General features: G+C 38.6%; 1 protein-coding gene across 3 annotated transcripts in view; it reads right to left on the bottom strand.

The window, feature by feature from the left end:
• Map2k4 (mitogen-activated protein kinase kinase 4) overlaps positions 1-20687 on the bottom strand; it is a 98654-nt gene extending 77967 nt beyond the window's left edge. Inside the window, exons 1-2 of one of the 3 annotated variants that reach the window (XM_008855695.3) lie at positions 9808-9872; positions 8719-8894 (exon numbers count right to left, since the gene is read on the bottom strand). In XM_008855695.3, coding sequence (XP_008853917.1) covers positions 8719-8852 — 134 coding nt within the window. In that variant the 5' untranslated portion in view covers positions 8853-8894; positions 9808-9872. Of the gene's footprint in view, positions 1-8718; positions 8895-9807; positions 9873-20583 lie in introns of those variants that run through there. The other 2 variants (XM_017795051.2, XM_008855696.2) reach the window with 2 other exon arrangements.
• Between the last annotated feature and the right edge of the window lie 1495 nt (positions 20688-22182).

Genomic DNA, 22182 nt, shown 5'->3' on the forward strand with positions numbered 1-22182 from the left:
GGAGGGGGGTCTTTTTGAGACAGGGTCTCCCTGTAGCCCCAGCTGTCCTGGAACTCACTATGTAGACCAGGCTGGCCTTGAACTCACAGAGATCCGCCTGCCTCTGCCTACCGAGTGCTGGGACTAAACGCATGTGCAACCACACCCGGCCTTCATACATAATTTTAATCATATTTACCTCTAGCCACTTTCAAGATTCTTTTTTTTGCGGGGGAGGGGGGTCTTTTTGAGACAGGGTCTCCCTGTAGCCCCAGCTGTCCTGGAACTCACTATGTAGACCAGGCTGGCCTTGAACTCACAGAGATCCGCCTGCCTCTGCCTACCGAGTGCTGGGATTAAAGGCATACGCCACCACGCCTGGCATTCAAGACTCTTGAGAATAGAAACAATGTTCTGAGAATGATCAAGAATGCACTCAAAACCCCAGTGCCAGTGAAGTCATTGCATCAACACTCACCTATCTTTAGACTTAACAGGCCTATGCCATTACTTGTCTTTGTACTTGATGTTTATGTGTAAGCAAATTTATTTTCATTCATATAGCCTCTAATGGCATTGTATTTCCCAATGACTCTGAAAGGGGGCAGAATCCTATACACCCAGCATACGGAATGAGAAGGCAGGGCAGTAGTTTGTGTATGACAATGCCTGGAAAGTTCACTCAGTATATAGCAGCTGGAGCCAACAATCCTAAACATCTTCAGTCCACAGCAAATCCAGGCAAAAGCTCTGCCTTGAACAGAATCCCCAACTCTGCTATCTCTAATTTGTTAGAGACCTAGTAAGTCCTGTATCTAATGAATGACTCTTGGTTCCTAGAAAGCTGGCAGTTCTACAGTCTAGAGGAAACACATACATACACATACATACAGAGAAAAACTGATAAGCTATTACATACAAAAGTGAAATATTCATACACACAAAAAAATAAATAAAAAAATAAGGATTATAGGTGGGATATTTCATATTGTGCTTCAATCCACATAAAACAGGACTTATTAAAGTATCATCAAGGAACAGAAATTAGATTTTGAAATCTTAAGACTTATTACATGAAAAAATCTGAAAACTGTAACTTTTGAACCTATATGTTTACAATGAAGTCCTTTCTGATTATTAGCCTTTGAACAGATATGACCAACTTGTCCATTTACTATTTAATCCTGTATTTGTGTTGGATGTCTGCCTTTCATTGACCCACTCCAATCCATGAATTTCTGAAATCCTACAGATTAAAATATAAAACAAAAGAACTGTAAGAACTGTGACATTATATTTCAGAATATTAATCAGACTGGGTCCTGATTAATATGTCTAATGAAGCTGCCTAGGGCTTTTCTAGGTTGGTAGACTTCTTGCTGTCTTGTTTTTAAAATACAGTGGCACAACCAAGGAAGGGACCAGACAGCTCTAGACACACCCTGAACCTTCCCACCTATCATCTACTAACATAGTTATGTCTCCTTTGCAAATTCAGCAGCAAGACAGGTTCCTGAACCACTCTAACCAACCAACACAAACAACACACACCACTAAGGCTACGTAGGTAGAAAACAAAAAGGGATAAAATCACAATTAAGATAAAAACAAGATTTTGCTTTTATTTTTCTATATTACATGCATAGATTACAAAAACGGCACAATACCTACTAGTTCAGATTCCACTTAAATAATTTAATACAGCAGTTAATAATCCATTGCTACTGTTGAACCTGCACAGCATGGCTGCACAGGCTTGGCACCAGCTGCATCTACTAGTCAAGAGTACACCCTTGTCTTGAATTCTAATTTGAAATGATACTAAAATCAAATAACTTTTTTTCCTTGTCTTTGAAACAGAGTCTAGCTATGTAGGCCAGGCTGGCCCTGAACTCTTGCCTAAGCCTCCAGAGTTCTGGGATTAGAGGCATGTGCCACTACTTGTGGCTCTAGACCATTCTTTGTAATTGCATTTTATTACTCATGGAGTTGAACACTGTTGTGCTTGTTAATAAACAAGCATTTCGGGTTCTGTTAAAGCCTGAGAGAGCACTCTTGAGCCTTGCCATCCGGGTATTTGGTCTGCTATTGCTGTTTTGGCTAACAAATTATCTAAAAAAATTATAAATTCTGTCCTGCATTATGAATGTTTTACAAGCTTATCTTCTCGGTGTACTTAAGAATTTACTTATGTAAAAATCCAGTTATTTGTGTTTTCAATCAGCTCCTTAGAATTCTTGGCCTCCACTACGCATGTATGCTCATGATGAAACCCATGCCTCCTATTACATGGGTGTCACCCTACCACAGAATTTTCAGGTTCCTAGGAATTTCTTCTTCATTTGACATTCTTTTCAGTTATCTTGCTGCTTATCATCCAAATCTATTTGTGCATCAAGATTTTTCAATCTCTTTATAAATGTCATTTTTTTTTTTTTTTACAAAGAATGCCAGTTATTACTGGGGAGAAAGAAACTTCTGAATTCTGGGAAATATTACTCAGAGATAATCTTTCTAAAAGTCATCAAGATTTTATTTGTTACTTCTACAAATCCTGTTCCCTTATCTGTGTCAGTGTGGCATCTCTGAGTTTCCCATTACAGGATATCTGGAGACAGACTGAGTCTCACAGCTGCAAAGAAACAAAATAAATGAAACAATCCTAAAGATATTGGGCATGTGAGAGTGGGCCCTGAGAGAGAGGAAGTGCATGAGGTAAGTTTTGCAACTGCCCTGCTCACTGCCTACAGAGCTGACTGTGGTATAGGGAAAAGGGATCCAGGGAGATCTAGCAGTATCCTTGTGCTGGAGACATGGACATCAGAGTGTGGAGAGACAAAGGCAACTAGAGCTAGCAAGGCAGAATACCAGATGAGAGTTATACAGAAAAAAGAATTCCACAGGCCTACAGAGCTGTCCTACCCCACATCAGTACATGCTCGTGAGGAATGACAAAAGCTGAAGGGGAAGAAGGAACCATCCAAAAGACTTCAAAGAAATACTCAGGTTCATACAAGGCAGCTGCTGCTCAACCCACTAGGATATGACCAGTGGAATAAAATTAGTTCTAGGCCGGGCGTGGTGGTGCCCGCCTTTAATCCCAGCACTCGGGAGGCAGAAGCAAATGGATCTCTGTGAGTTTGAGGCCAGCCTGGTCTACATAGTGAGTTCCAGGCCAGCTGGGGCTACAGGAAGACCTTGTTTCAAAATGACCAAAAATAAATAAGTAAATAAAAATAGTTCTAAAGTAGTCTTATCTACTAAAAAAACCCAAAAGGATCAAGCTATTCTCAAGTAATCTAATCAAAGAACAAAACTCAAAAATATTTCTAAAGGGGCTGGAAAGATAGCTCAGTGGTTAAGAGCACTTGGCTGTTATTGCAGAAGAGCCAGATTTGAATCCCAGCACCCACATGGTGGCTAACAACTGTCAGTAACTCCAATTTCAGGGGATCTGACGCCCTCTTCTGTCCACTGCAAGCACTGCATGACACAGGTGCACTTAAATGCATACAGGAATAACACTCATATACATAAAAGAAAACTTAAAAATTTTTTATACTTATTTCTAAGAATACAAAATCATCCAGTACCCAACAATGTCTGGTATGCAAAAAGGCAGAAAAAAACAGGAATAATAATGAGAAAAAAAAAAATCAATCCTTCACACTGACCTAAAAATGACAGAGATGTTATAATCAATAAATAAGAACAATGAAACTAGCCAGGTATGGTGGCACATGCCTTTAATCCCAGCACTCCGGTATCTGCGAGTTCCAGGCCAGTTGGGGCTACTGGGAGACCCTGTCTCAAAATAAAAAACGAACAATGAAACTGCACTCCATGTGTTCAAGAAACTAAAGGATGGATATAATGTGCTAAATAGGTATGAAAGACATGCAAAAGAACCAAAACTAGGCCTCTCTCTGCCCCTGGTTGCCTGAGCTGCTGTCTGGCTCAGCAAACCTGAAGCAAAAAAAGAGAAAAGGATTAAAAAAAAGAACCAAAACTAGTCCCAAACATGCAGTCTGTGATAAAAGGAGGAAATCTGGGGAGTTGTGAATGTGTTATCTTGACTGCACTAATAGTTTCAGAGGTACATACATGTCAAAACTGGGCAAACTGTACACCATATATATTAGGACAATCAAGTTAAAAGTAAAAGTAAGCTGGGCGTGGTGGCGCACGCCTGTATTCCCAGCACTTGGGAGGCAGAGGCAGGAGGATCTCTGTGGAGTTCAAGGCTAGCCTGGTCTACATAGTGAGTGCCAGGACAGCTGGGGCTACAGGGAGACCCTGCTTCAAATAGACAAAAAAAAATACTGTTTTTGGTCCCCACTCCTTCTAGTTCAAAGGTAGGTGAAACACTGAAGGTCCAGTACAGTACCTTTGAGAGTCCCAGTTGTCCATGGCAAATTCTCCCACCTCCAGTTTCCTTGTACTCTACTAATACACTCTAAATTGACACTAGCAGACACTAAAGCACAAGTCCTGGTCTCTACTGCTACCACAATCCTCCTCTACTTCCACCTACAACATTTTACTCACAGCAACTTCACTTCCTAGATTGTTTCAATATCCATTCTCCCCCTAGAGAAAAGAACAGACAAGCATAAAAAGGGATGACAGAGAAGAGGCTGCCCTATCTCAGGAAGTCTCTGTTTTAAGAGAAAACCTGGGGAGTTTTATTTGGTTGTACTATTGTTAGTAGAGACCCTATAGAAAGGTCAGCCTGGGAGCCAGGTGTGGTGGTACACACCAGTAAAGCCAGCACTTGAGTAGCTGAGGCAAGAGGATCACAGGATGCAGGTCAGCCTAGGATATACAGCAAGACCTGTCGCAAGAAGAAGAAAAAAAAGTTCAGTAACTTTGTATCAATTCTCAGTATTTTGTATTTTATTTCCATCTTGTTTCTTAATAAATGTTACCAGGAAATTGCCATTTAAATACACCTGAAATTGTTATATGAAGTCTTGAATCAAGTAAACACAAACAATCTCAACTCCTTTTCATTAACATTCTATAACTAATTTTTAAATATTTTCAATTATGTAAATTATCTTCTGAACACCTACCTACCTGTGAAATAACCACATTCGCAAAAATGCACCTATTATTTTAAGGACATTCATTCAAACAAATCAAAAGAAAAATATTTTATAGAAATAAATTTTATTTCCAGGTGTGGTATATACCTTTAATCCCAACATTCAAGAGGCAGAGGCAGGGGTAGGTAGATCTCTGTGAGTTCAAGAGAGTTCCAGGCCAGCCATTACTACATAATGAGACTTGTTTCAAGGATGGATGGATGGATGGATGGATGGATGGATGGGTGGATGGATGGATGGATGGATGGAGGGAGGGAGGGAGGGATGGAGGGAGGGATGGATGGAGGGATGGATGGAGGGATGGATGGATGGATAAAATATTATTTAGGTACATTTATGAACATGTATTTTGTATCATATCAGTCACAGATTAAAATTTTGCACTTTTTTGAGTACCTTATATTATAGCTTAAATTTTCACTTGTATACATAAACTGTGATCAACAAGCTTAATTTAATTTCAAACTATTCTATAAATCTGACTTCATTCTATTTTCTTGGGCTATTCTAACCAATGCTCACAATTCCAACAGAAAAGTTAAAATTGTTATTGGATTCAAGATAATTTTTATGTATCTATAAAGCTACTCAGGCTTAAGCATTCAACATTACATACAAATGATTGGTTAAAGGAAAAAAAACACATTATTCCAGTGGCTTCCTACCATCTCAACTTGGTATTCAGTATACATGTATTTATAGACTAAGAATTCAACTAGAAAGGAAACCAAGATTTCACCTGGCCTTGCTTTCTAAAAAACTCTCCCTGAAAATCCTGTACTAAGCTTCATGCTTCTTTACTGTATCAATGACTGAAGGAAGCAAGATGCACTAGTTCATGGCAAACACCTAACCTATAACCCTAGTAATATATGTCTGTATTAGAGATTACATTTTAACGTGTACAGCTAAGGCTACAGGCATTAACCCATCAAATTACAGAAGTGAGGAGTGTTTTCTCTCCAGTTCCAGCATCCACACTGGAATTTCTTGCTTACTGTTTGATCCTTCACCATAAGTATATGTATCAATTTTCAAACATTTCAAAATATACCCAAATATACTAAATTTTTCCATAGGAATACAAGGATAGATATTTATTATTATGACTATGGCTTACAGATGTGCCCACATGATAAGAGCAAGAAAACATTGCAGACCTTCTCTGTAGCCTGTTGATTATTTATATATTCCCACAATACAAGATTCTCCAGCAAGAGCCAAATCTTGGGCTCTAATACATGCACACTGGTGTGTACATACATGCTGCCACTTTATCAACTTTGTTTTGTCTTCCTGTAGCCCCACCTGCCCTGGAACCTGATATGTATGTCATAGAGATCAGTCTGCCTCTGCTTCCTGAATGCTGGGATTAAAGGTATACACCAACCATGGTCATCCTCTACCACTAACTTATTTGGTGCTTGGTCTAGTTTACAAACTAGATCAGTAATTAGTACCAGAGAATGGAATATTGCTGCAATGGACCCGACAACGCTGTTTGGGGGATAGACTGTGAAAGCATTTAGAACTTTGGGCTGGAAAAGCAATTGTGTGTTCAGAGCTTAATGAGGTCTTATGAGAAGCTTGGAAGAATGTCAAGAAAAATGCAGATCATGGAGACCTAACTTGTAAAGTTTCAGAGGGAAGTTTAAGAGTCCCTCAAAGACTCTGCCTGGAACATTCTTAGATATTGTGAATGAAAAATCGGTGGTTTCTGGACAGCTAGAATGGAAGAATCAGCTGTGATTAATAAGAAACCAGCATTACTGAGGTAAAATCTTCTGAGGATTATTTCCTCAGGGTCAGTATACAGAAGCTTAGGTTCAGAAAGGCCAAGGCTGCATGCATCTCAAGATGGAAGCTGAACTTGGCAATGTCTAAGAGTCTTTCCCACATAGTTAGGATTTTGAAGACACAAAGGGGTTGTAGAAAACAGCTGAGGCTTGGCACTGTGAGAGGCCAAGAGAGGTCTTGGTAAAGGTGCAGCCTCGGTTACAGTAGGATACTGGAGATGCCGGGACAGTGGGATGTCTGACAAGGACAGTGGCAGGTGTAGAATGGAGCCAGTTGGAGCCTACAAGACAAGCTGTGTGTGCTGTGAATGGCAGAGCCTCAGGGGTAGGGCTGCCTAAGCCCTTTGGAGCCCAGAAGATCATGAATAGGTCCCATACAGTGGACACTGAGCCAGACATACTGTTCAGTTTTGATCTGGTTTTGATCTGATTGTTCCCTGGTTCTTCCCTCTTGGAGTAGGAGTATTTAACTTGTCTTTTATTTTAGAGGCGCCCTTAAGGCTTAAGGATTTCTTAATCCTTAAGAAACTTCGGATTATTTTAAAGAGACACTGAAATTTTAAAGTATTAAAATTCTTAAGGAATGGGACTTTTAAAGTTGTATTATATTTTATATATTAACATGAATTCTTGAGGACAAGCAAGAAAGGAAAGATATTACTTAAAGTGATGTGTGTGTCAAGGTTGACAAGGAGTGGAATGTCAGAGTTAGGTTCAGTCGTCAACTTGACACACCAGTGAAGAGGGACCCTCAACATAGGAATTATCTCTGTGATCTATGGGCATTTTCTTGATTGCTAATTGATGTAGGAAGACCTAGAAAACTGTGAGCAGTACCACCTCTGGGCAACTGTACCTGGGCTGTCCAAGAAAGGCACCTAAATATATACATGGGAGCAAACCAGTAAGCAATGTTCCTCAGTGGTCTCTGCTTCAATTCCTGCCTCCAGGTTCCTGCTTGGGTGGCCTCAATAATGGACTATCACCCGTAAGTCAAATAAACTCTTTCTTTCTCTAAGTTGGTTTAGGTCAGTGTTTTATCACAGCAACAGGGCACAAACTCAAACAGTACTTCTTTTGCATTGTGTGTGTGTGTTTTCCATGCCATAACCAGAGTCTCATCCCTTGTAACTCTGACTCTTACTGCCTCCATTTTTCATTTCTAAATTTACTTGTTACTTTTTAGGGATTGAGAGATGAGAGCTGAGGGAAGATACAAAGAAATAAGAGAACTATGAGGTTTTAGGCACGGGTCTTCATCAGTTTCCTATGAATTTTAGTACTTCTCAGTGAGGATTCATTGTAGTACTATCTCTACTCTCATACTCACATTTGTCTCATGAAGGCCATGCTCCATGGTTTAACTGTGCCTAAATGGCACTGTGCTTGAAAAGTGAGTTTAATATTTTCCCAATAGTCCAAGTCTCCTGCAAATATATTCTCCACAAATTGCCAAAGGAAACTTGCCAGAAACTGGCTAGCCTTAGCACAGAATGTAGTTTAAGAAACCAAACCTGGGGACTAGAGAGATGGCTCAGTGGTTAACAGCACTAGCTATTCTTGCACAGGACCCAGGTTCAATTCCCAGCACCCACATGGCAGATAACAACTGGCAGATAACAACTATCTGTTAGCTTCAGTTCCAGGGTATCCAATGCCCTCTTCTGACCTCTGTGGGCACTGCACGACACAGCTGCACTAATAACACACATGCAAAAGAGATCATATTGAATTAGGGTCGATCCAAAATACTTAAATCTCTTGCTTATTGTTTAATTCTTTGCAATACACATAAATAACTTTTCAAATATTTCCAATACAGTGACAGTCCTTACAAGAGGCAAAGACAGGGAAGGTGATCAAGTGAAGATAAAGGCGGGATGCTTGCTACCACAGCCCTGGAAAGCTTGGAACCATCCAAAGGAAGGAGAGAAGGAAAGAGCCTCCTTAGCGCCTTCAGGAGAAACATGGCCCAGTCAGCATCCTGATTTTAGATTTCTGGACTCTAGTACTGTAAGAGAATAAACTGCTATTACTTTAAGCCACCAACTCTTGTCACAGCAATTTGTTACAGCAGGCCTAGGAATTGAACACCATGAGTCTCAATCTTCTTCTATGCAGAATCATATAGTAATTTATTTCAGGCCTCACAATACAATCTTTGCAATACAATCTCTGAAAACAGGCAACCAGCTGTTGTGGCTGTGTTCCAATTAAACTTCACTTACAAAAACTGGCCAGGAGCTATAGTTTGCTGACTACATAATATAAATGCTACCTGGTTAGAAGCATCTAAAGCACATCTAATTATTTTTATATCCTTTTTTCTTTTAAATTTATAATTTCACACCATAAGAAACCCCAATTATCTACTTAAATCCTACAAGTTTACTTCTAGACATAATGCCAAAAATAATACATTTCAGAGCTTTTCTTAAAAAAAGAAACAAGATTACAGACCTGATAACCTTCCTAAATTTTCTTATTATTTAGTCAACTGCACTAAGAAGGCAGCAAATCTCTCCTTATTAACACACTGGCCATCTCTTATGTACGTATCTTTCATCAGGTAACAGCTAATTACCTTAATAGATTTCTTCTTGCTAGACATGAGAACCTTATTTCTCAAAAAATAAAAATCTTTTGCCTAGAGCCACCTTCCATAGAACCTTGTATTATCTAATGAAGTTGAAGCATGCTTTCTCAATTCATCACCATTTTCTTCAAAGAGACTGGCTCATCTTAATTGTCTCCAGTGATATCAGCAAATCTTCCTTTCCAAATCATTCTTTCTTTTTCCCTTAAGCAAACTTGAGTTTACCAAGCCAGGCTATACCAAATGCCTCAAGGCTTTTTTATTCTCTCAGCATATGCATATACAAAACTGCTAACCAACCTTAGACAAAAATAAAAACAGTACATACCCTGCATATACTGCAATTGCTCTTCTGTGTCCACACCGTGAAGATCTCTAGATGAATACTGCTCTATGCATCCTTCTGCAATGCAGCTCTGTTAATTCCGGAAATTTCCACAGTAAACTCGGCCTGCCGGTTACCATGGAAACTGCCTGCTTCCTGGCACTACTAACAAAATGAGTATCTCTGCCTAGATCTGAGATGAAGCAAAATGAAAATCTGAAAAAAGTCACCAAAAAGAATTGCTTCAATGATAACCAGGTAACATTTATATCATGTAGTCAGCAAGCTATAGCTGCTGGCCAGTTTGTTTTTGTAAGTGAAGTTTAATTGGAACACGGCCACAACCATCTGATTGCATGTTTACAACAGATTGTATTGCAAAGACTATAGTGTGAGGCCCAAATTAGAAACATTCACATTCTAATATTCATAGTCAGAAGGGAGTAAACAAGCCAGGCATAGTGGCAGGCACCCATCATCGCAGCATGTAGGAGACTGAGGTAGGAGGACTCAAAGCTCTAGGCCTCCTGGGTTATACAGTAAGACCCTGTCTCTTAGAAGAATGGGAAAGGAAGACAGAGGGTCAAATTAGGGAAATCTGCAATATTTTGAGGCAATTATCAATTTAAAAGGAAAAAAAAAATGTGCTACCACCAAGGAAAAGAATGATATTTAAGAGGATGAAAGAAACCTTCATGTTTTTATCTTGCTGCTAGAGACCCCTATTTCCTAAGAGCTGGTCCCTGCCAGCTGTACTGAAAGATTACTATTACATTAGCTTGTCTGGACTGTGCTTTATAGAGAAAGGTTAGGGAAGCTGCCCTAAGCTAACAGGCTGTATGTTTTCTTAATTTCCCTTCGCTGTCTGGGCCACAATCTCCACAAGGGGTCAAAAGCACCACCACCACCATCCCCACAGAGCTGTAGAGATGGTTCAGCAGTAAGGAGCACCAGCTGCTTTTCCAGAGGACCAAGGTTCAGTTCTCAGCACCTGTATGGCAGTTCACAACTGTCTATAACTCAAGTTCCAGGGGATCCAATGCCCCTTTTCTGGCAACCATGGGTACATTGACATACATGCAGGAAAAGCACTCGTACACACTTAAAAATCAAACCAAAGCCAGGTATGGTGGCGCACACTTTTAACCCCAGCACTCAGGAGGCAGAGGCAGGCAGATCTCTGAGTTCAAGGCCACCCTAGTCTACATGGTGAGTTCCAGGCCAGCTAGGACTACAAAGAGACCTTGTCTCAAAAAGAACACACAATCAAAAGAAAACTGTTTTGGTCTTTTTGAGATGGGGTCTCTCCCTGTACCCCCAGCTGACCTATAATTCGCGATGTAGACCAGACTGGCTTTGAATTCAGAGATTCACCTTCCTCTGTTTCCTGAGTGCTGGGATTAAAGGCATATGCCACCATGCCCAGCAGAGATGGAAAATTTTTAAAAAAGAAAAAGAAAAAAAGCATAGCACTTAAAACGGTATCTCAGGGCCAGGCATGGTAACCCAAGCCTTTAGTCCCAGCACTCGGGAGGCAGACGCAAATGGATCTTTGTGAGTTCAAGGCTAGCTTGGTCTACATAGAGAGTGCCAGGCCATCTGGGGCTACAGGGAGACCCTATCTCAAAAAGACCAAAAAAAAAGGGGGAGGAATATCTCAGGAGTTTCTACTAAATATTCATTAGATGCTGTTAGCCACAGTCCCTTTCCAACTGCTCTCTCAAAAGTACTAGATGTCCATAATATCCCACACTTCCAGTTTGCCTCCTATGTATCAAGCATCTTTTCTTACTCCTTGCCTGTTCCTCAAACCTTTAAATATTATACTTCCTTGGGGCTTGACCCTATGTAGAATTTTTCCACTTTTACTAGACAACCTTGTCATCTATATCCCCTGACAAGTCTCACATTTTTATCTCCAATTTAGCACCTGCTTTTGGTCCTTTACTCTGCTCCCTGGTCACATCCACTGATGAAACATCACTCACACTCCTAACCCCCTGCCAGAGTCTCGCCACAGGCTTTTCTTGTCACGATGGACTGCAAGCCCCTGAACACACAAATCAAACTAAATCCTCCCTCTTTTAAGTTGCTTCTATCAGATATTTTGTCACAGTGAAAAGTCACATATATATATTTTGATATCTACTAAGCTTTTCTTCAAGGACATATTAGGCTTAATAGGGTTATCTTGGGAAAAAATATCAATAGCATGAAGCTTATTATTTTATAATTTTCTGTATAAACTGACTATTCTTACCTGAGGCATGTATTAATTTTTTAAAAGAGAATATAACTACATAGACAATATTACAAGTCACGTTGTTTTTCTTTATACTATTCTATAGTAAAAGAAAGACTAAGTGGCTTGTCTTTGATTGTGACACAGGGTCTTGATATGCCATCCAGGCAGGTCTCTATCTCCTGGGCACAAATGATTCTCCAACTTCAATTTTCTGAGTAGCATGGACTACAAGCTCAGAAAACCATACCTGACTCAGAAAACAGTCTTTTAAAAGTACAACAGGGGCTGGAGAGATGGCTCAGCGGTTAAGAACACTGGCTGTTCTTGCAGAAGACCCAGGCTCAAATCCCAGCACCCACATGGTGGCTAACAACCATCTCTAACTCCAGTTCCAGGGGATCCGACACCCTCTTCTGACCTCCGCGGGCATTGCATGAAATGGATGCGCTTATATACATGAAGGCACAACACTCATACACATAAAAAAAAATGTACAATAAAGACAACAACTCCCTACATGTTACCTAAAGGAATCCAATCACTTAGACATATACTATACTCACATGGTACAACAAATGCTCTATATCAGATTAATCCTCAAGTGATACCTGATATCAGCTTCTTTAAAATTTCACTCTTGGGGCTGGAGAGATGGCTCAGTGGTTAAGAGTGCTTAGTGCTCTTACAGAGGACCCAGGTTCAGTTCCCAGAACCCACACATGATAGCTAACAAGCACCTGTAACTCTAGTTCCAGGAGATCCATCTTATGCCCTCTCTTGCATGCAGGCAGAACAGAAAAACACGGACAGGCACACATATACACACACACAAATTAAATACATGAATAAATCTTATTTTACAAACTTCATTTGGGTGCTGGGCATGGTGGCGCATGCCTTTAATCCCAGTGCTCAGGAGGTAGAGGCAGGCAAATCTCTGTGAGTTCAAGACCAGCCTGATCTGCGTAGTGAGTTCCAGGCCAGCTGGGGATATAGGGAGACCGTCTCAAAAAGACCGAAAAAGAAAAAAATTATTTGGGGGTGCTGGAGAGATGGCTCAGCAGTAAAGAGCACTGACTGCTCTCACAGAAGACCTAGGTTCAAAACCCAATACCCACATGATGGTTAACAACCAGCCAGTTCCAGGGGATTTGATGTCTTCTTCTGTCCTGCCCGGGTACTATATAACACAGATGGACTTATGCACATGCGGGCATAACATTCAAACACATAAAATAAAAATAAAAAATTTTAAAAATCAGTTTTAAATGCCTACAGCTGGGGGTCTGCCCAATGTTAAAAAGTCTAAAATAGCAATTTTAAGACCCTGGATGAAATCCCTAACACTACTAAATCAATCAATCTATTATAGGTTTCTTTCAAACATCCTCACAAAGGAAATCAAATGAGCAGAAATAAAATTTGCCAGATTAAGAGAGTGAATTTAATCAAAACACTTGTGTTCATATATTTATCATCAAGTATCAAGACAATTGAAACTATACCTATTTTGAGAACAAGGACAGAAAATCACAATTACTGCTCAGTAACAGTCAACAATCTAGCCACATAACTTCAATTGTTTTCGTCCTTTTCATTATAGTATCATGGACATAGAGTGATATGCCCAAATCATAAGCATAGAGAACAATCAGCTTTGGCAAATTCATACAGCTATCTTGAAAGACTTAATGACATAGAAAACCTATCACCCTAGGTGGTTCCTCTGTGCCATTCTCATCAATCTCCCCAAGACAAGTACTCTGTTCCCAACCACTACCACTGATTTCAACTTTACTTACTCTGGAATTACACAGAGATGGAACCAAATAGCATGTTCTCTTTTGTGTCTGGATTCATCTTGGCATTTCTGGAGATTCACTATACATCTACGTAAACAGTCATTTTTATTTAGTTTTAGTTAGTAAGACACTATTCATTTCTCATTACTAGACACTTGGGTTTTTTCTAGTTTGGGGACACTATGAATGGAGTTTCTATGAATGTTCACGTGCAAATCTTTCCTAGGACATTTTCACCCTGGGCAATAAATAACTGTTAGTTCACATTTAAATCTGTGGCACATTATCAAAGGACTTTTGTAGCCTTTTCTATTTCCTCAGTAACATGTGAAAACTCTGCTGCCATATTTACTTGCGCAGTCTTTAAACTTCAGGCTTTTGGCAGGTTAACACCATCAGTTCTTTGCTGTTTCAACGTCTTCTCCGATTACTGATGTTAAATATGTTTTTCTTATTACCCATTCCTACAACTTCTTTGTGAAATGTCCACTTAAGTCTCTAACCATTTAGTTGTTGGTGGTGGTTTTTTCATTTTGTTTTCTTCTGAAGACAGGGTCTTCCTGTAGCCCCAGCTGGCCTGGAACTCACTATGTAGTACTGGCTGGCCTCCAACTCATAAATCCACCTACCTCTTTCTCCTAATTGCTGGGATTAAAGTGCTATCAAGCCTGGCTCTAACCCATTTTTTTAAGCTGGATTATTTCTTGGGTTGTTAAATTATGAATTTATATATATATATGAGATGCATATAACCAGAAATCTTTTGTCACGTGAACATGGCTGGCCTCCATTTTTTCCTAAGAAACTTTTGATAAGCAGAAATATTATCTTTAGTGAAATTCAAATTACCTTTAGTGACAATTTACCACTACTATACTAAATATCTTTTGTATTGTCAAATAAATCTGTGCCTGTGCCAGATAACAAATATATCAGTGTGTTTTTAGAAGTTTTATGGAATGTTTGCTTTAACCTTTATGATAATGCTATTTCTTAAGCATGTGGTATAAATTAGGAATTGGGATTGATTCGGTTACAGATCTCTTTCCAATGTGTTCCATCATCATAAAAGGTCTATCCTTTTCCCTGTGAACTGTACAGGCACCCTGGACAAAAATTAATGGACTGTATGTATGTGCTTGTGTATTGGACTATCTGTCTTATTAAATTTATATACCTATAATATGCTTCTTCTACAAAGGTTGCTCTATTTTCATAGTAAACCTTGAAATCAAGTAGCTAAATCTTTCATTACTTTTTACAAATATTATTTTTAGCTATTCAACATCCTTTACATTTCACTTAAATTCTTTTTTTTTATATCATCAGACTGTCACTGTGTGTGTGTGTGTGTGTGTGTGTGTGTGTGTGTGTGTGTGTAGTGTTGTGGAAAACACCTAGAGCTTTGTATGTGCTAGGCAAGTACTATACCACTGAACTACATGCCCAGCCCAGAACATGGCATCTTGCCCCATTGTACTCAAGTCTTTCATTTTGCTCAGCAATTAATGTGGTATAATTTTTCCCTTGGAAGTCTTAATGCATTTTCTTTAATCGTAAATATCTTGTAGTTTCAAGGCTATTATCATTTTGAAATGTTCCTTACCAAGTGTTCTGTTTAGTTTTTGCTAGCACTGTTTCTGCTAGTTTTTTTAAATTGATTTTACTAACATATAATCATGCTAATTAATTTAGTACTTAATTCTAATATTTTGGTAAATACATAATCACATCATCTTCCAAAACAAGACTAGTTTGCATCTTTTTTTCTGATCTTTATGTCTTTGAGCCTTGAGTATAGACTTTCTTGCCTTGTTACCAATCGTGGAGATGGCACTGAGTCTTTTCAAGACAGAAGTACGGTATGCGCATTTTGTCACAGATGTCCACTAATGATCAAGAACTAACACTCCTAGTTTAATGAGATTTATTTAGAGAAATAATGAATACTATCAAATACTTTTTCTTCACCTACTGAAATGTCTACATATTTTACTCCCTTGTTTTATTAATGCAATGACTTATATGGATCATTTTCAAATGTCTAATCAACATGAATCCCACCAGTGCTTATGAGGATTTTGAAGCTTATGTTTATCAACAATAGAGTTCTACAATTTCCTTTGTTTTGTAATGCTCTTGTCTAGTTTCTATCAGGGTTATGCTAAGATCAGAATATGTGCTGAGAAATGTTACCTACTCAGTTCTTCTGAAAAGTTTTGCAAGCTTAGTATTATTTCTTCTTTTTTTTTTTTTTGGTCTTTTTTGAGACAGGGTCTCCCTGTAGCCCCAGCTGTCCCGGAACTTGCTATGTAGACCTTTACTTTTTGTTGTTGCTATTGTTTGTTCCCACTGGGTCTCACACATATTAGACATATATACTGAGCTATGACCCATAGTTCTTTACTTCTTGATATTTGATATCACGTAGCAAGGAAACCATCTAGGCCCCACATGTCCTTTGTGAGAATGTTGGATATAAATAGATGTTCAATTTTTTAAACTGATGTAAAGATTTAGATCTTCCACTTCTTCTTGAATCAGCTTTATTTATGTCACAAACTAAGTCAATTTGTCAAATTTCTTGACATAAAGTTACTTGAAGTTCGGTACTGTGATTTTATCTGTAGGATCTGTAGTGCTAGGCCCCTCTTTCATTTTTTCACAATAGTAGCTTGGATTTCTTCATTTTTTTCTTTGTTTTGTTTAGAGTCTCTCTATTCAGCCCAGGCTGACCTGGAACTCACAATCCTCTTATTTCACGTTCCCACGAAGTGGATCTACACATTGACTCCATACCCATCTAGCCTTCCTTTTTTTGGCCCCTTGACAAGTATTAAAGGTATATCAATTATTGATGTTTGGTTACTTGTTTTGAGACAGGGTCAGGTTATACAGCCCAAGTTGGACTCAAATTCATGAACTTCTCTCAGCCTTCTGACTGTCATACAGAAAACAAGTGTGCACCACCACACTCTTCCACTTACTCATCTTTTAAGAACTTTTAAGGGCTAGAGAGATGGCTCTGTAGTTAAAGAGTACTGACTGCTCTTGCAGAGGACCCAGATTCAACACCCAGCACCCACATGGTGGCTAACAAACATCCGGAACTCCAGTCGAGGGGATCCGATGCCCTCCCCAGGCACTGCACAACAAGGGTGCACCTACCTACATGCAGAAAATATACTCATGCATAAAATAAAAATAAAAAAGAACAACTTTTGAAATAGTTGATATTCTCTACTATTCATCCATGTTAATTTTATTTTATTTTTAATTTGTGTGCATGAATGCATTGCCTGCATGTATGTAAGTGCACCTGTGTCATGCAATGTCAGCAGAGGTCAGAAGAGGGCATCTAATTCTCCAGGAACTAGAGTTACAGTCGTTAGCTGCCACGTAGGTGCCAGGAATTGAACCCAGGTCCTCTGCAAGAGCAGTCAGTGCTCTTAACCACTGAACCATCTTTCCAGTCCCTATTCATTCATTTTATATCCTCTAGGTTTCTGTTACTTTTATCACTTCTTTTCTTCTACTTATTTAACAGTTAACTTCACTCTCATCCAAATTTCTTTTAATTTTATTATTTTTATGTGTAGGAGTGTATTGCCTGTATGTGTGTTAAGTGCACCCATGCTGTATAATGCCCACAGAGGTCAGAAAAGGGCACTGGATCCCCTGGAACTAGAACTTCTGACAGTTGTTAGCCGCCATGTGGTGCTGGGAGTCAAACCCAGGTCCTCTCCAAGAGTAGCCAGTGCTCTTAACCTCTGAGCCATCATCTCTCCAGCCCCATTTTCCTAGTTTCTTAATGTTACTCAATACTCTTCTAAAGAGTCTGTGTTTGTACCTTGCCTAGGCATTAAAATACTTGGTAACAATATCATTACCCTTTTTTTCCCTCACTCTTTCAGAACCTATAATCATTTCTTCATTTCTATCTTTTTAAAAATTCCTGAATTAAGAAACATTAAGAGCCAAGCTTGATGGTACACACCTGTAATCCCAGCACTTAGGCAGCTGAAGCAGGAAGTTCATGAACTCCAAGCCAGCCTGAGCTACATAATGAATTCAAGACTATTGTCAAAACTCTCTCAAACTCCCTACCACCACCTAAAGAAAAGACCTCGTTACAGATCAGAAGCATTCATTCATTTTAAAGCCTCACTTAATTACAAGACTTCTAAATACACAAGCGCTTTTCTCCTGCTAGTCTAATACTAATGGAACAGCAGAAGCAGAAGCTTGCAAGATTCAAGACCCAATGTAAAGGATACTAGGAAAGGAGATAGCAACAACTTTGGGAAAGATCAAATGGATGAATAAGCAGATTAGCAAGGCAGAAAAACCTGAAACTGAAAAACTGCCTACAACAAAGAATTCCAAAAAAAAGGAAACTGATTTTCACTAGAGAAGTTCAATAGGAAGCTTCAACAAGGATGTAGGATGGGGTCAATTCCAAAACACCTATTAAATGATACCAACCAAAGATGGTGCTTCTTTGTCTAAGCATGTGACCTAAGACTTTATTCTGTACCAGAGAAGCACCAAAACACAGAGAAAAAAAATACAGCAAAAGTCTGTAATAGAGATCTCTCTCACCTTTTTGCCTCGTCTGAATTCAAGAATTACAGGAGCCTGACATATATCTTTCCTCAGCAATAGAATCTAATCCCTGTCTACTTTTAAAAGGGAGGTAGTGAGGAGGAAACAGAGGGAGACAGACAGACAAGCCAGAGATCAGTGGTATCCTGGGGCCTATTTTGGAAAATGAGGCTAAAGCTTTCTCCCACTTCAGTGAAGCTCTTTGGCTTTTTAGCCTACCAACTTTGTACATATTTTATAGAAGTAGTTAAAAAATATTCATCTTCTCTTCCCTCCCACTGACCTCATCTTTCTCCCCTTCTCTTAACAATAAATTCTTATTTATAGCACCTAGTATAATACAAATCTAACAGAAATTTAGAAAACAGCCAAACACTTTTCTTTTAATCTATTTTCCTTCATATTCTTTGATCTATGCACCTTAAATTTCCATTTTAGGACCAAAAGGAGTTGGGCATGGTGACACATGCCTTTAATACCAGCACTTGGGAAGCAGATGCAGGTGGATCTCTTTGAGTTCCAGGTCAGCCAGGACTACACAGTGAGACCCTGTCTTTAAAAACAAAAAACAACAAACAAAAAAACAAGGAAAGTATTAATATCTATTAAATCTAGGTAGTAAGCATAAGAGTTTCTATAATATTAAATTATACTACTAATTTTCCAATTCTATAAATATTTATAATTTAAAATCCAGTATTTCCTGATCAGATTATTTCCTCACCCTCTGAGGACCCAAATGAAAAAGGAAGGAAAGGGAAGCAGTAAGTCTGCTAAGTTTGGTGGTTCTTACATACCGGGTCTGTCTTACACTTCAAATGTGATTTCGCTAGTAACCACAGTAAAAGAGGTGGACTATGTTTAAGACCCACTTTGAACTAGTTATCACTAAAGTCTAGGAGATGAGAATGGTGATTCTTTTAGGAACATTTCTATGATGCTGGACCTCTGTCTAGTTAAGTGCTTGGTTTCCTTGTTCAACATAAGCCCCACTTGATGTTTCAAAGAAGAAAAAAAGACAGACTCTAGCAGAGTTCTGAAGAGAAACCTAATTATGAATACTAGTCTAGAAAAACTGATAGCACTCCTAGTCAAATAAATTGTTAATGCAGTATTCATTAGTGTATTTTTCACCCTAAGATGAAAGCCTTAATACATGCACGTACTTCTAGACATTGTATTTTCACAAATAAAGAACTTCAGGTACCCCTATCAAGGACACTGTTCCTACAACTAACCTGTTACTGTCTGCAAGTACAATATATACTAAACTTTAAAAAGAAAGGAACAATAAATGAGCCTCTTTAAGAAGACTAAATATATTTGAAATCTAACAAAGCTCAACAATCCAAATTGCTGACACTTATTAAAAAACAATGTATTGTGTGCCATCTTTTTCAACCATAACTTCAACTGTTTGCTTTATGGTTCTCAACCCTAGGACAAGATGATGGATATGGGTATACATGTAAAGCTACTGTCACCATGATAGGACTGGAGGAAGAGCAGTTATTTAATATGCCACACCACTTAGATGGAAGGTTTATATAAAGTATTGATCTGAAGTCATTAGTTAAGATCAACAAACATGTTCCCAATATTTTCAGTAAGATACAACAGCATTTCTATTTTTCAACTAAAAATATTAAATGAATAAACAAAAAATAACCACTGACATATGTACACTGACTTGAACTCAACTTTGTATTTACTATGACATGAATTTCTAGAAATTTAACCTATTAAGAATGAGAATCTATATTGTTACTAAGTAAACAGTAAGGATTTACACAGAAGGTAGCTACCCTTCCTAAATGCAACTTGCAATTTAACTAGAAGCCCAGAAGAAACAGAATGAAAAGTTTATTAAGAGCTATTAAAAAAATATAAAAACACCTGGGTCTTTGGCAGATATTTTCCCAGAAAATTTTTTAATGAGAAAAATTGTGTTTACTAACTTAAGATTACAGAATCAGTCACATCTATTTATGTTCAAACAGTGACATTTCAAATTACCGTAAGAAAACAGAAGTATCAACCCTATGCTTTGGAAAAAACCCATAAAAGACAATAATTTAAAACCTTTGCTTGAGTTATGCCTTGCATTTAGTTACTGACAATACTCACATGTGTGGGTTTTGGACTCCTGTAGTATTAGGATTCAGAGTAAATCTTGCTGTTGATTTGACAGGTGGGTTTGCGAAATTCAACTTCAGTGCTTTGCGTTTACCTGAGAAACGACAAGTAAAAAGTAAAAGTTTTCAAGTACTAATCATAACATATATTTGTGGATTAAAAGTTAATTAAATTTTTAAAACTTCAAATATTGGAAAACAGGTATTATGCTGAAAGCATAAAAATTTCACACTAAAAGGCAGAGAAACTTGCTTTAACAAATCAGTCAATACAGAGCAACATTTGGAAAGGCAACAAGTTTCTCAAAAGTAAAAGGAAGTAAATAAAAGCTATCTACTTCCATCACTCACCACAAACCACTCACCAGGCTACAGTACATCAGATAATGCTCAGTACCTCCACTGTACATTATTCAGAAGTCTACCACTTTTGTAAAGGAAAATACCAGTCACTATAAGAACCAGATATGCTGAAAAACTGTTAGGAATTACCACCTCTCCAGTGTTATAAGGTAAAATGTCTTCAGCTTAATAAAAATTATTTTGGGGTGCTGGAGAGATCGCTCAGCGGTTAAGAGCACTGACTGCTCTTGCAGAGAACCTGGGTTTGATTCCCAGCACCCACATGGCGGCTACGAACCGTCGTCCTTAACTCCAGTTCCAGGGGAATCCAACACCCTCTTCTGACCTCCGTGGCACTGCACGACACAGGTGCACTCACATACATGCAGGCAATACACTCATACACATAAAATAAAAATAATATTTTTAAATTATTTTTCAAGTGCATTGTAAACACTGGGTGAAGGATCTGAAGCATCCTGCAACCAGAATGGGCTAAAACAGCATGTCCAGTCTACCTCAAGTCAGTAACACAGGCTCTCTTATAATTTCTTCCTTGAAGCAGTTTCTTTGTGATTCAAAGGAGAGAAACATCCTTTTTTTTGGTCTTTTTAAGACAGGATCCCTGCAGCCCCAGCTGGCCTGGAACTATATAGACCAGACTGGCCTTGAATTCAGAGATCTGCCTGCCTCTGCCTCCCAAGTGCTGGGATTAAAGGCGTGGGACACCACACCAGGGTAGCCTCAACATTTTAAATACACAAGTAGAATGTATCCATTATAGAATGTTCTGAGAAAACAAAAGTATTTTTAACATTATAGATAAGCACGTACGTAATAATATATAGTATTTTTCAAATGTGCATGCATGTATACTCCAATTAGTCCCAAATAACATTTTCTGTTACAAACTGTTTTCCTATACATAAACATGTGCTTTTCTCAAAATTTCCGTAAGGCCAAGACACTGTTCTAGCATGTTTTCCCCCTACCCATGTTTCTTTCTAGATCAATAAATCATACAGAATTGTTTCTTTAGGGTTTCTATGGATACTCCAAAACAGAGCTGGATTTTTACTCATTTGTAATAAATCTTGGTTTTCTGTTAACATTAGGGATATTTTTTTCTAGCACTCATGTCTCCAGAATTTTTTATACACGTATCTACCCCTTACATCTCTGCAATCAACACTTTCCCACTTCAGTGGGTCCAGATTTACCAGTGGATCAAATTTATCACAACTGCAGA

The sequence above is a fragment of the Nannospalax galili genome, unplaced genomic scaffold (assembly GCF_000622305.1).
Source record: "Nannospalax galili isolate Female #2095 unplaced genomic scaffold, S.galili_v1.0 scaffold146, whole genome shotgun sequence".
Classification (NCBI taxonomy): Eukaryota; Metazoa; Chordata; class Mammalia; order Rodentia; family Spalacidae; genus Nannospalax; species Nannospalax galili.